Below are 15,940 nucleotides of genomic sequence, written 5' to 3' on the forward strand. Positions count from 1 at the left end.
AATGAAAATGATTTCAAGGTTGAGAACTTAACCACACAGTGAAATAATACAATGCGAACAACTTTCATTTACTGTCAACTAGACAGGAGGAATGATTGTAGAAGGGCAAATGCATACATACATACTATTTAAATATAACAGATGAAAGATAGCTCCACCCTCTGATAGGATCTGAAGAAAATGACAGATAAACTAACTTGCCACTACCACTGCAAAGCATCAAGGATAATGTCGCAGAAAAGATTTATGGTTGCCTCATCTGTTTTAGATACCCACAAGATCAATCTCATTTAATTTTATTCTACTTTTGAAACATGAGATAATTGGCCTGTGGGTTTTCTCCCCTCTCCTTTTTCCTCTTGTAACTGTTACCTGAGTTTTGAGAGTACAGTGATCTTCAGTAATCATGTTTTTTTTTATTTTTTCCCCTTAAAATTAATATTAATATAAAATAACATCATGGTACATATACTTTCTTTGTTATTTTGAGATAATAAACTTTCTTAACTCTTTGTAATGTCATCTTTATCTGTTATATGAGGTAGTTAGGCCACTAAAACCTTTACAGGGATGTGTTAGTGAGATTGCAGATCAATCCCAGTTCTGATTCTAGTGTGAGACTCTGGAATCATATTTTCCTCTTTAATTATGCTTGATGGCAAATCATTTTCATATCAATACCCTCACCAAAATATTATTGTGACTGCCACCTATTTGTTTTGCAAACTTCAAATATTTCCTTACCCCCATTCATCCTTCTCAGCAGCCAAAAGGTTTTTCCTTATGCACTAATATCACATTTCACACACACACACACACACACACACACACACACAAACGCACGCACACACTCAATAAACTCCAGTGGATCCCTGCTGGACAAAATATAAAGTTCTTCTATTTGGCTTTTACAGCTCTTCACAACTGGACCCTGACCCATCTTTCGAGTCTCACCATATAGTTAGTTCTCCCTTCCCACACTTTGTAATCCAGGAAAACTTTACTCATAATATTAGATTATTGGTCTTTGTGCTTTTCCATTTGGGCAGTCCTCTAGGCCTGGAATACACCCCCTCTTCACCTCTGCTTCCTTTGGGTAAAAGAGGGCATCTTATGGCCGTCAGCATAAGCACCACCTTCTCTACAGTGTCTCCCAGTCCTCCCAATTTGTAGGACACTTCCTCCTGACCTACCTAGTATTTAACTGTTTGGCTTCACATTTTCTTTGCATTTAGTCCATATATGCTTATACAGATAAACTGCCCCATTGGAACATAAACTCCCTGGGCTTAGGTATTTAATTCCTTACATATGAATAAGTGAATGAATAAATTATTTTTAAGTGCTTCTTATATTCAAAGCCTAGGAATACAATTATGAAAGTAAGACAATCTTTACTCTCAAGAACACATATGGAAAATTTTAGCTGCAAGTAAAATGGAAGAATCCCATGGTCCTTCGATCCTCAGATTAAATGAGGTATCATTTGTAAAAGCAAGGAGCACAGTTCCTAGCACATTAGAGGCCCTGAATAAATGTGTATTCCCTTTCCTCCCTTCCCTTCCTTGAGTACAATAACAAAGCAGATGTTAATGCCTTTTATCTAAAGTCATTTCCACTGATAAATTATTCTAGTTTCTGATGCTGAACCATATGACAGGCCATTGATGGCAAGAATTTTCTTTTCCAGGTCTTCAATAGCTTCATTGTCATGGTGCATCTCCCAGGGGTTGCTTCCTAAGATGATGTTTGTATCCCTGTAACTTAACACTAACCCATAACAAGACCTTAATAAATGCTTGCTGATAAACTGATTCGAGACTCTAAATTCTCTGCCTAACTACCATGAAAATGAGATGCATAGGGTCTACTACTGCAGTGTCTTAAAGGACACATCTCATTTCCATTTCTTGACAACCACCTTATTAGCTGAGTAACTTGGGGCAAATCACTTTAGCCTCCCTGGGCCTCAGTTTCCTCATTTATAAAATGAGGGTCTTAGATTAGATGGCTTCTGGGGTCCTCTGCAGCTTTAGATCAACAATCCTTTGAGATGAGATAAATCTAAGATTGCAATGTTAATTTTACTTCAATATTTAATAGATCTATGATTTCATCAGTGTGACCATCTTCTCCAGTAATAGCAGAGAATATAGCATGGTGGGAAAAGAGCTGGATTTGGAGTTTCAGGCTTTAATTTGAATGCTGGTTTCGCTATTTCCTACATCTCTGACCTTGGACAAATCACTGAACCTTTCTGAGGTTCAGTTCCTCGTCTACAAATTGAGGGTACGAGATGGAACTGATAGACCCTTCTAGCTCTAAAGTTGTAATATGATACAATTCCTTCCCTTAATTTTTGTCACACTAAATTATTCACATACACATTTTTTTCCTCTGTGACTGACAATCTTTAGCAAATAAACCTATGATTTCCCCTCCTCTAATCAAAACAGCAGGACAATGCAATTTCCTGAACAAAGTTAATTTTTCAAAATGTCTTACTAAGATTTGGTGACTTGAAAATGTTTTCATTAGTGAACTACATGAAGTCAGTATGCAACCTGGTAGCACTCCCCCATAATACAGTGCCTGTGGACACCATCCAATTCATAGTACAGGACCCCCAGAAAATGTTTCCCAGGTTCAAAACACTTGGAGGGTCTACACCCTTAAACTATCACTCACAGTCCACCAATGTGTCTAAGTTAAGTTTCATTTGAGGACACATAAAATTCAAAATTAAGACATTTAATGAATCCTTATAATAAGGAAAATAGATTCAGAATGAACCTATGAACCTGGGGCATACTCATCCAAAAACAGTGCAGCATCAGTGCAGAAAGAGGCTCCATATGGAGGTTAAAGAGAGAAGTACACACATTGGGAAGTGTACAGAGGTGTGTCCAAGGTACCCATGGAGAGAAGCTCTTTCCAGCTCAAATACTGCGGGCATGATGTCTTCAGGCTGACTTTGTTATTGTAGCTCTGCCATAAGAAACAAGAACCTTTATTATGGAAAAGTTTGACACCAGGAAAAAGATGCCATGCGAGTCTGAAAGGTCAGAGATTTCCCCAGAAGAAGGAACTCTCTCATCTTATGAATGGGATATGAATTTTTATACTTGAAATATGCATATTATGCATACTCGGGAGGATGGAGAGATTAACTTTGCCAAATTCACAGAATTCGTTAGAGCCACAGAAATTGCATTGCACCACCTGCATTTTCAATTTATATAGCCTCTATTCTTTACTTCAATGCTCTGGCTTTAAGAAGATAAGGAAATAATCTTTGATATTTCTGTAATTTTAGAACCAATACCTACATTGCTTTATATCACCTCACACAAAAACATCACTTACTTCACTTATTGATATGATTTAATCCACCAAAGTTTGGAGTAGAATTGTGTATTGGTTATATTAAAATATAAAATATTAGCTTACACCTTAAAACTATGGAGTAGTTTAATTATTCAAAATAGTTACTGAATAAGTACCATATGTAAGATTCTACACTAGGCGTTATGAACAAGACCAAAAAAGGGAGGAAGGATGTGGGGTTGAGCAGCAAACATGGTGGTTCAGTGGATTAAGCATAAAGTCTACTGTTATGAAGACCCAAATTATAATCTGGCCTCATTGACTAGCTGGTGTGACCTTGCATGTGTCACTTAACCTCTCTCTGCCTCTATTTGTTTTAACTTTAAAATGGGGATAATAACAGTACCCATCTCAAAGTTGATGTGAAAATCAAATAAGATAATAGGAGTAAAGCACCTAACACAATGCCTGGCATCCTGAAGGTGCTTAATAATCACTTATACTCCCTCCCCCTCGCCTTTCTTTCCTATCAAGAAATTTTGATCATGCATTTGGAGTTGGAAGAAAATTCTAAGTCTATCTAGTCCAGCCACCCTTTTTTTTTTTTATTTAAACAGGTGATAAAAATAGAGCCTCAGAGAAGATGAATTACCTCCATGGATATAGATCCAGGTTCTATGGTTCCAGAGCAATGGTCTTTCTACAGTACCCCAGAGGGAGAAATATTTTGAGCTTTTTGGTACCATAATGCCCACAGCTTGGGCATCCCCCCCACTGAAATATATCACAACCTCACTACAACTTTTTCCCCCCTTGTGATACTGCCTTGATTTATTTTCTAATAGATGTTCTAGTCTGAGCAGTGGACTAACTTCTTATACCTTTAGCATCTCAGGGAAATCAGCGTACCATGCCCACTCTTCACATATTAGACTTCAATTTTTCTAAGTTCTTAGACCACATGGTAGAGAACTTAGAAGTCTCTCTTTCCTTACACACATACATTCATTTTACAGAAGAAAAACTGATAGCTGCTCCAGCAGATCCTACTTCAGGAAGCCCTTGCCAGATTTCACTTTTATTATGCCATCAGTGGAATTTTTTGTGCTATTGCTTGTTTGTTTGATGGGGAAGACATGTAAATATATCACAAAATATTGAAGTACTTTATTTAACGGATTGACGTAGTTCATTCCAACTGTATAATTATGTAACAATAAAAGATACAAAGTGAAGACTGATTATTGAGTGAATATCTTACTTTTTAAGATGTTACATTCGATTTCAGAACATGGAGATACACTAACACTTTCTTCATGCTGGATATACAATTAGAATACCGTTTCCTACTACACTGTCTATATTTAACAACTTGATAGGAGTAATCGTTTTTATCATCAAAAGGAAGTGATTGTTTTTCTTTATGTATTTAGAGTCCACACTGCTCCCTTTAGAGCACTGAAATACATGTACAACAATATAAAGTTCAATTTACAGTGGGAATTTTACTTTTGATTCATTTATAAAAACGCAATCACTAATTTCCTTTTTTAAAAGTCATCAATTACATAATAACAGACTTAATACTTGTGACCATCATTATGCAACGCTCATCACAAAATACACATTTAGATTAAACATTCATCATAGTGGTAAAGTTGTACCATTCTTTAAATAAAATGCGGTATATATTAACAAGAGTTAGGTAAGAGATAACTTGAGATAGGCTCTCTTGTTCAATTCACATCTCATGTAACCAATTTATAGGATGATAGAGAAACGGCTAATTTCATCCCTTAGGAAAAAATAAAGGTTGCAAACTTCCTAAGAGATGTTACCTCAAAGATTGATCATGTAGGTGTCTACAAAACACAACTGAATATTCTTCAACCTTTTGTGTTAAATGCAAAAAAATTTGTAGAAATTTCATTTGGAGACTCAAGGTTGAAATTACTCTCAGGAAATCATCATGCCTTAGAATGTAAGAAGCTATATGTCCATAGTTGATTGTGACGCTGCAAGTCTTCTTTTCAATCTAAACATTCAACCCTTTTTCATTCAAGAAGTACTGTTTCTTTTCTGGTAAAGTTCTTTGGCATTCATTAAAGTCAATGTTTTCAGAAGAGTCTTCTGCATCCCATGGGAGTAACAGTTTAATTTCTGAATCATCAGCTAATCTAACCCCGGGATATTGACAGCCCCAATACAAAATTTTAGTCTTGTCATTATTACAGAAAGTGTGGAACTTAGGGCTTTTTCTTGGTATCATCTGACCTCATATCTTTTTACCCTTGTTGTTCCTACAACAATGTTGTATGCCATTAGATTATGATAAAAACAAACAACAAAAAAACCAGCAACATGATAAAAGCAGGAGGAAAAGAAGCAATAGAAAAAATTATTGATCAACGCTTGAATAATAGATGTTGTTATATTAACATTTGAGGAAGGAATCACTAAAACATGATGGTGCAATGAGTACTGATTTATCACATATCATAACATGAAGTCCCAGCAGAAATTTTCTCGGAATGGCTCCATCTGCTCCCCATATACAAATTATCTCATAGACACAAACTAAGCCCTGTATATAAAAGCTACAATCATCATTTTCTGCAGGTCTTCCACTGATGAGTCTTCAACAATTTTTCCTATCATATAATGTATAGCAAACATAGAAATATGACTTTGAGTATGCTATTTTGTCAATTATAAATACCCAAATTATAAAGGGTATATGAAGAAAGACACTATCTTCATCCAGAGGGGGAATAAAACCTGATAAAAAACCTGATGTACAGAATAATTTCACATATATGCCTATTTGTATCTAATGGTAGCAATCTCTAGGGTGAGGAGGTGGCAAGAAAAAATTACATAATAATTTTGCAGTATATTTAAAAGGAATAACAAGTTATGCATAATAGATTTGCACTTTCATGTACAATTATCTTTATTATTCTACTATATTATAGAAATGTTATTACATAAATTAAACATAATTTTTTTGAAAAAAAATATCCTTTATTCTATTGACATGCATAACAGTTAAGACCATGTCTGCTTTCATAAAACAAAACAAAACAAAAAAACAGAATAAAGAAATCTACTCTATCTGCCATAAAACTATGCCAAGGATGAAACAGTACATTTTCTACCTGCAGGATACCCATTCTCATTCTGCTGCTGGGCATAGTGACACCTCCATTCTTGATCACCAGAGTTAGCCTTGCCAGTCTCTGCCAGTTGGGAGCCTGAGGCCTTGGGATGGGGCATTGGTGGTAGAGATGGAGGCCATGGTCATGGGTTCAGCTCCACAGAGGCTCTTAAACAGTTTATCCTGGTCACTTAAAATCAGGCCAAAGGAAGGACCAGAGTGATTCATAGAGTACAGCTCAGCAACCCTTTCCAAGTACCTAGGAGGGGGCATCTGCTGAAAAGTTTTGGCAAAGGGCCAGTTGTCTTCCTCAAACAATAGATTGAGAATCTTACATATAATGCCCCAAAAGTGGCTTCAGTGGGACATGGAGCTACTTGAGAGGGACATGATGGTGAACGGACTGCTGGGGATGGTGGCCTTCGGCCAGGTCAGGAAACAGGGGTGGTTCACAGTTAAGTCATTGAGGACAATGATAGAGACCTACAAGACACTATGGAGGAGCCAGGAAGAAGAGATAAAGGACCACAGAAGGGAGGAGCATGCTCTGCTTCATTCCCCTCAGATTATTATTAAGTATGGAATCAAATATTTTTTCCTCCCTCCAAATGCTTAATCATGGGACTCTCCTAACATGGTTTTAGAAAGAAAACCCCAGTTCAAATGCATCCTTAGATACTTATTAGCTGTGTGACCCTGGGCAAGTCACTTAACCTCTGTCAATCCATTGGAGAAGGAAATTGGTAAACCACACCAATAGCTTTGACAAGAAAACTCCATGGACAGCATTGGCATGCTATGGCATAACAGCAAGGACCCTGGCATATACAGGAAGGCTGCTGTAAAGGTTCTTAGATCTGTTTTTCAAAAAGGAAAGCAACTTTCTAGGGGTCAACAATCACTTTAATCAAACATATATACCAACAGAGAAAATACAAGCAGAGGAATAAAGACCAACAGACAGGGCTTCCTGCTGTCTGACTATAAGCAATTCATACATCACAGATCAACAGACAGATCCAGCTTTCTGACCATTACATACATATATAGTTCCCAGAGAGAGAAGCACCAACATCTGGGTTTTCAAAGGGAGGTGGGGAGAGGCCTCCTAAACGGCTGCCCAGAGTCTCCTCTGGCCAAACAAACATTTCCAACGAGTAAGCAACTCATTAGCAACTATCAATGAATTCTAGGAAGGAGTCCTGAAGTCACAAGGAGAATTACTGAAGGATCAGGAAAAGATCTCTTATGTGCACATTCAGTTTTGGTTCAGCAGTCAATCCAAAGGTATTTCTTCACTACTCATTAAGCAAAGTGAGCCAGTCACAGACAGAATAACTAGGCAAGCTCTGAAGCAGAAACCTGGCTTCTTCCATTTTGCACCTGCCTATATTTCCAGAAACAGACTTACCTAGACCCCAGCGTGCGCTGTCAGAAGGTACAGTCTCTTACCCATACTTGTGGGACAAGATCCCTTGTTAGCCAGTTCCCCTCAGGCAAATATGAGATTATTTTGTATGTATACTTTTCTCTCTGTGTCTCTGTCTCTGTCTATTTCTCTCTTTTTACAAACACATGCTTTAAAGGATTTAAGAGGCAAGGTATTTTTGACAATGAGCCTGTAACCAAGAAGCACAAAAGTCAAGAGAGCAGCTTCAAGTTTCCCAAAGATCTGGAGCCCAGGGGAAGACTTACTGGGTGCTGCAGAGAACAAGGTAGCTGTCCCCATCGTAGTGACAGTCACACAAAGATGTAAGTCGAGGAAGCATATTCTGAAAGGGCTAAGATATCTTGGTAACAACCTTGCTTTGAATCTACAAAAGTCATTGATATAGAAGACAGGAGTAAAATGAAGAAATATCTGGTTGAAAATAAAGAAATATCTAGAAGGTACAGTTCTGTAAGGCATGATTTGAGACTAAGAAAGATGAAAGGCTTTTTCTATTTATATTTATATGCAGGGTCAGTATTGACTAATGTTTCGTAAAGTTATAGTGTAACTGCTCCTTAATTTTTTTTAGTCCCCTGAGTATTTCCCAATATACTTAGTAATACGCTTTTTAAAAAAAATCCCATACAGATATGTCATGTTTTCAGAAAGTAGGGTATGGAAAGGGGAGTGATTTGTAGCCTCTTCCATGAGCAAAGGTCCGCAGAATTGGTCAAGCCACCTCCCCACCCCAATAAATTCCAGTTGCTCACTATTGCCTCCAAAATCTAATATAAAATCTTCTGGCTTTTAAAACCTTTCAAACCTAGCTCTTCCCAGGCATCTTGTACATTGCATCCTTCAACCATATTCTGCAATTGCACAGAACACTTACACTTTCAATTCTGCCTTTATGTATGAGGTCCTCATGCCCAGAATGCTCTCCTTTCTTGATTCCCTAGAATCTCTTCAATCTGAGTTAAAATGCTACCTTATGTAAGAAGTCTTTTCCAGTCTCTTTTAATACTAGGGTCTTCTCCCTGAGATTGGCTCCAATTTATCCTATTTATAGCTTGTAAATATATGGTTGTTCCCATCTATTTGGAAACTATTTTCCCCATCAAAATTAGAGCTTTTTGGAGCAAGGACAGTATTTGCCTTTCTTTGTATCTTCAGTGCTTAACACAGTATCAGGAATATAGTAAGCACTTAATAAATGTTTAACTCAGTAGTGGTTTACTGTGAAGAACTTAGCCCCAAAGAAACAGTACTTGCAGTAGGAGCTCAAATGAGGAAGCCAGAAAAGACAAGAGTGCTATGTTGACAATCTGGTTCATTTAATTAATATTTATGAAGCTATTACTGTATTGATACTATTTAGTTTTACTTCTACTATGACATCTATTATTCTCAAGACATCATGATATGACCTGGGAATGCAAAGATCAGATCTGTGACTAGAAAATTTTATACCTGGGGCAAATTCAACTGAGTGGTAATGGTCAGGAAGGGAATTTATAGACTGAAGCCCGTGCTGTTCAACAGAATGTGTCGCAATATCCATCCAAACCACATACAATTTGATATCCCAGTTAAACACTGAACACAAGACTGTTAATGTTAATAGGCCAACAGATAGGATCTCCAACTAATGAGAAACATGTGCGCCAATCACTCAAAAACACACACAGACTAATGTTACCAGGATGGATTGTTTTCTGATCTTCCCTGCCTATTTTACCTACTCCACTAAATTTGTTCCATGTTCAAAAATAGGGAATGGTTGTAGGGGAAGGTATGCCTGGTGAGACCCTTATGAGATAGGTGGAAGAGGTGCACCAGAGGTGGCAGATTGCCAAAAGACCATAAATCATGGAGATGGATTGTCACAGAAAAATGAAGTCAGTAACTTGGGGTCAGAGTTCTAGTGGCCCCTTTCTGTTATGTAGCTCTGAGAAAGAGAGAGACAACATAGGCTCTGCACATGAGGAATTTATAGTCTTCTATAGAATATTCATGGGCAATGGATGTCAAGGAGAAGGGAGGGGAAGGGATCAAAAACAAAACAGCTAGCATTCAAGGCCAAGTGATACCAGGTCCATGGAGATGTGCAGGCAAAGATAAAAATATCTGACAATCCTGGAAAGGAGACACTTTGAATGTAGAGAGGAGTCAGGGACAATTTCATGAAGATGACAGTAACTGAACTAGATATCCTTAAATCTCCCATGGCCTACTGAGAACTCTACCTCATAGTTGACATTTTTAAAATGTGGCTATTAATCATGAGCTCCCTCTCCTTGACTCTTCATCTCATATCAATCATGTGCCTTCTGCCACTTCTCTTCCTTTATCATGGTCTCACATGAAGAGATAGCCTTAATGATCCCATTCAATCCCATCTCCTCCAACAGAACTCCTCCTGTCATCCCACTCTATCAATTATTTTAAGTCTCTCCCTGTCTACAGCTCCTTCCTTATTACCCATAAACATGCTCATGTCTCTCTCATCTTCAAAAACACCTTTACTTGTTTCTTCCATCACCTCTATCTTCCTCTATCTCATCTGTCCTTTGTGCCTAAACTCCTTTAAAAAATCATCTACAATAGGTGCTCCCTAGTGTAGAAAGCACCTTTTTCTACTCTCACTCTCTAATTAATCTCTTATAATCCAGTTTCCAACATCATCATTCTCCCAAAACTGCTCTCTCCAAAGTCACTAATAGTCTCTTGTCCAAATCAATGGTCTTTACTTAATCCTCATTGTCCTTGACTTCTCTGTAACTTTCGACAGTTGATCCCCCTTCTTCTTGACATTCTTTTCTCTCAAGATTTCTGGGACACCATGATCTCTTTCTGACACCTCTCATACTGCTCCTTTTTAGACTCTTTTGCTGGGTCCTCATCCAACTCTGGTAGAGGTCCTCATCACCATAGGCCTATTCTGTCTCAACAGCTTACTGTTTGGTTTGCTTGTCTCAAGTCTCTCTCCATTCCAGTCCATCTTCCATTCAGCTACCAAAGTGATTTTCTTAAAGTACAAGCCTGATCATGTCATTGCCCTACTTAAAAAATTCCAGTGACTCTCTGCTGCCTCCAGGATTAAATATAAAAATCTTTTGTTTGGCAATGAAAGCCCTTTATGATCTAACCCCTCCTACCCTCACCATTCCATTCCTCTTATACCTTACTCCCCACCACAGAGTTTTCAATCCACTGACATAGCAGTACTTGCTGTTCAACTAACAAGGTACTTTTTCTCTCAGCTATAGGACATTTTCTCTAGTTGTCTCTCATGACTAGAAGGCTTTCCCTTCTTTATCTCTGCCTACTGACTTGCCTGGGATTTTTTTTTAAGTCTCAACAAAAAAAACCTTCTTGTAGAGGAAGGCTTTCTCAACCCCTCTTAATTGTAGTGCCTTCCCTTTTGAATTATTTGTTATTTTTTCCTGTATATAGTTTACACATATTTGCTTGTCCTTGTTTCCCCCCTCCCTCATTAAATCATGAGCTCCTTGAGAGCAGGGATTGTTTTGTTTTTTGTCTCTTTTTCTATCCCCAGAAATTAGCATAGTGCCTGGCACATAGTAGGTGCTTAATAAATGTTCACTGACTTACTGAAGTGGAAGGGAGAATGAAAATTCAACAGAATGGAGGAAAAGTGACATTAACAGAATGAATTTGGTCCCAGGAATCCCACTTGCTGTGATCAAGGAGCTACTATAAATGGATTCTCTTCTTTTAAAAATCTCTTGTTATTGTTGTTGTGTTTGTTCTTGAAGAGAGCCATGACGTCAGGAAGATGATATGACTTGCAGATGACTTTGCTTTAAGTGAGGGAGGGCTGTGCAAGGTCACCAGCCTCACTTTCTCCTCCAGAACCATCTGGGTCCAGTGGCCTGATATTCATCAGGATGACTGGGGATGGCCCAGGATGCAATGGGACACTTGGGTCCTTTCAGGCTAAGGTTTTATCACATCTTCACTTGGAGTGAGATACACCCATTCAGTGAATAGGCTTCTTTAAGTTACTCAAGTGATGGTCCCTTAAATAAAAAAAAAAAAATCAAACTGGGAGAGGAAGACCCTCAGGCTTCCTGGTTAAAAGAGAAACAATTACTATTCAGTCATTATAATCACTCTGTGCTAGGTGGGTGGGGACTTGTTGTCCAGTCCATGAGCTCCAGAGTTAATTGAGTTGAAGGCTTTATCTTTGAACAAGAAATGGGAAGTGCACCATATAGGAAGCAGAAGACCTAGTTTTGCCATCATTGAACCTGTGGTGGCTTCTTAATCTGCAGATCTGTTGTCTCAGATATAAAACCTGAGAGATATTTGCCTTACCTATCATCTTATGGAATTATAATGAGTGTTGAAATAATGGATATGAAAAGCACAAAGCACTATACAAATAGGAATTCTTTCTGAAATGGAGTCAAGTAATAGAAAGAATTTTTTACTCTCTTTTTCTGCAGGAATATTATTATACCACAATGAACCTCATTTTGGATAGAGTATAGGACACATTACTTGGGGGTGGTGGTGAAGAGATCTGGGCTAGGGAGGTTATTTGTATGTTAGTTTCAGGCATTGAAAGGTAGACTGGACTGGGAAGTTAAATGGTCTGGGTTCAAACTGCCTGGCCATAGCTCATGTTGCCCAACCCCTGACTCTGGGTAGGTCACCTGATCTTTCTGTTCCTCAATCTCCTGGTGATAACAGTATTTTTCTATATACTTCAGAGGGACATGGTGACTATCAAATGAGACAATGTAGATAAAGTATTTAATAAATATCAAAGCCTTCTAAGATGTAATGGTAATTCATAATATCCTACATAAAAGTAAAGTTTTCTTATACACAAACCACACTGTAATCAGATAGAAGGAGATGTTAGCAATCTGAAGACAGGGGAATGGAAAAGATAGTCTATAGTAAAAATATTCTGGTCCAATATCATATCCTAATCATTCATCAAAGATTTATTTTTTAAACTTGTCTACCTTATATGCAAGCTACAGTGCGAGATTTAGATTCTAGAACTATAAAGAGAAACCAAAAACACCCTTTACCCTCAAGAAGATTGCATTTTAATAGGGATACATTTACAGTGATACCTAGCCTATATTCCCTAAAAGGAATAGGTAATTTTTTCTCTCAGGAGGCTTATGGATGTAAATTGGAAAATTTTAGAAAAAAAGCAACAAACTGAGGAAGTATGGTAGAAATAAAAATGATACTGTGGTTTTATGTTCATGGGAGCCAGGAGAGGGAAAGGTTCTCAGTAAGACACTGCAGCACACTTACATATTTTTCTAATGGTAACCCTAGGCTTCTAGTAGGTAGAAAGGTGAGAGTTTGCATAATCTCTGAGTCTCAAATCTCCCCTGACTTCTCCATCCCCCTACTCTCTCAGCTGAGAACCTTGCCTCATACATTCTACATAAACAATTGAAATCATTCATCATCAACTCCCTCTTCTCCCCTCTTCCTCATCTATCACTCAGGTACCACCTGCCACTTTCACCTGTTTCACATGATGATGTGGCTTTACTCCTTATTGAGGTTAATCCCTCTTCTTGTTCAACCTATCCCATTCCATCCCATCTCCTCTAACAAACTGCCCCCTCTGTCATCCCCACACTTTCACTTATTTTTAATCTCTCCTTCACTATTGGCTCATTTCCTAGTGCCTACAAATATGCCCATATTTCCCCTATTCTGAAAAAACCCTCTACTGATCCTTCGAATTCTGTTATCACCCCATTTCTTTTCTGCAATTTGCAATAAACTTGAAAAGGTCAACTACAATAGATGCCCCCACCCACTGAAACTGTTCTCTCCAAAGATACTAGTGATCTCTTAGTTGACAAATTCAATGATTTTTTCTCAATTCTCCTTCTCCTTGACCTCTCTGCAACCTTTGACACAGATCCCCCTTTAACATTCTCTTTTTACATTTCTTAAAGAAATGACTTTGGTCAAAGAATACAGTAAACACATGTGTTTTTTAAAAAATTAGTTTGTTATTAGGAATCAAGCTTAACACAAAAACTCCTTTATGCCTTAATAAGAAAACAGTGAAGGGAAAGATATAAAAACCTAAAATTATAAACTGTTCTGTTTTCAGATGAAGGATATCTACCTTGCTTGGCATGTGGAAATCAGTCAGTCTAAAATTGAGAAATATGGCAATTCTCAAAAACCAGATTACAACTTTTACAAAGGTTATGGGGACACCACTCTCTCCTGTTCCTTGTCTTACCTATCTAACCACACCTCTGTCTCCTTTGCTATATCCTCATCCAAATTACATGCTCTTATAGTAGGTGTCTCTCAACATTCTGTCCTGGGTCCTCTTCTCTTCTCCCTCTCTATTATTGCACTTGGTGATCTCATCAGCTCTTATGTATTTAATAATCATCTTTATGATCTGAAATCTACCCATCCTGACCCAATCTCTCTGCCAAACTCCAGTCTCACATCTCTAATTGCCTTTCAGACATCTCAAACTGGATTCCCAAAAGACATCTTAAACTCAAAACAAACTCATTTTCATATCCAAAACAGAACTCATTGTCTTTCTCCTTAAACCACCTCCTTCCCAGTTACCATAGAGGTCAACACCATTCTCCTAGTGCCTCAGACTACCAGCCTAGGAGTTGAATTCCTCACTATCTCTGACCCATCTCTCCAATACAGCTCCTCCTTTCCTCTAATACTGCCACCACTTTGGTGCAGGCCCTCCTCATCTCACACATGGATTACTGCAATAACCTACTGGTGGGTTTGGTTTGCCTTCTCAAGTCTCTCCTCACTCCAATCCACACTGCAATTCAAGCCACTAAAGTGTTATTCCTAAAACACAGGTCTGATCTTGTCGTCTCCCTATTCAAACTCCAGTGACTTCCTACTGCCTACAGGAGCAAGTGTACATTCAAATGAAGTTTCACATTCAAAGCCCTTCATAACCTAACCCTCTCCTACTTTTCCAGTCTTCTTACAACTTACTCCCCCAACACATGCTATTCAATCCAGTGATGACAGGCTCCTGCCTGTTCTATGAACAAGACACTATCTCTCCATTCTGGGCATTTTCTCTGGCTGTTTCCCATGCCTTGAATACTGTCCCTTCTCTACTCCAGCTACTGACTTCCCTGGCTTCCTTTAAATGCTAAATAAAATTCCACCTTCTGCAGGAATCTTTCCCAGACCCTACTTGAAGTATTTTTCCTTTTTAAATGATTTGCTATTTATCCTGTAGAAAGCTTGCTTCGTATGTACTTGTTTGCATGTTGTCTCCCTCCTTAGATTGTAAGCTCTTTGAAGTCAGGGACTCTCTTTTATTTTTATTATTGAGTCATGACTTATGTTTCCTCTTCCAAGGAAGTTTATTAAAAATCTCTTCTAGCGATTTGGGCAATACATAAGTAGACTACTGTTAAACAAACAAAAACCACCTTCTACCTGATCTTCGTCCTTAGGCTCTCCATTCTCTGGCCCTTCCTTGACAACACTGCTTAAGTCATCTCCTCAATCCTACACCAATACTTTCCCAAATTTGTACTGTAAAAGTAATAGAACAAATACTCTCTCCCTGCCCTTTGACCTTTCGCCTGCAGTGTATGATGGGATAGTAAAGAGAGTGCTAGATTTGCAAACAGGGAAACTGGGTTTCCTTTTGTGACCACGGACAAGCCATTGAACCCCTTTAGCATTCATTTTGTTCAACTACAAGATACGATTGAACTGTATCATCCTAGAGGTCACTTTATTCTTCGATTATTCTTTTTACTACTATATTTTCTGATTTCTTTTCTCCTCACTTCCCCAGTTTATCTCAGTCACAGATAAACTCTAAAATGGTACCACATCTTCTACCAAACAAGTATTGGGAAGGGAATGAGATAAAATCCTCAACACCACAAGGTTCCATGAGCACAGGGAGGCCAAGAGGGAAATACTTTCTATCTTCAACAATGGGGATTAGTCAGCCAAAAACCACTTATTAAGTACATACAATGTGC

At 38.1% G+C, this 15,940-nt stretch overlaps 1 protein-coding gene across 9 annotated transcripts in view; it reads right to left on the minus strand.

The window, feature by feature from the left end:
• The window catches only part of CACNA2D1 (calcium voltage-gated channel auxiliary subunit alpha2delta 1), a 691,308-nt gene that overhangs the window by 521,136 nt on the left and 154,232 nt on the right, over positions 1–15,940 (minus strand). The window contains exon 1 of one of the 9 annotated variants that reach the window (XM_072653216.1): positions 10,875–10,996. The exons of the other annotated variants lie outside the window; for them this stretch is intronic. Coding sequence (XP_072509317.1) covers positions 10,875–10,907 — 33 coding nt within the window. The 5' untranslated portion in view covers positions 10,908–10,996. Of the gene's footprint in view, positions 1–10,874; positions 10,997–15,940 lie in introns of those variants that run through there. 9 annotated transcript variants of the gene reach the window in all.

The sequence above is a fragment of the Notamacropus eugenii genome, chromosome 3 (assembly GCF_028372415.1).
Source record: "Notamacropus eugenii isolate mMacEug1 chromosome 3, mMacEug1.pri_v2, whole genome shotgun sequence".
NCBI classification, from domain to species: domain Eukaryota; kingdom Metazoa; phylum Chordata; class Mammalia; order Diprotodontia; family Macropodidae; genus Notamacropus; species Notamacropus eugenii.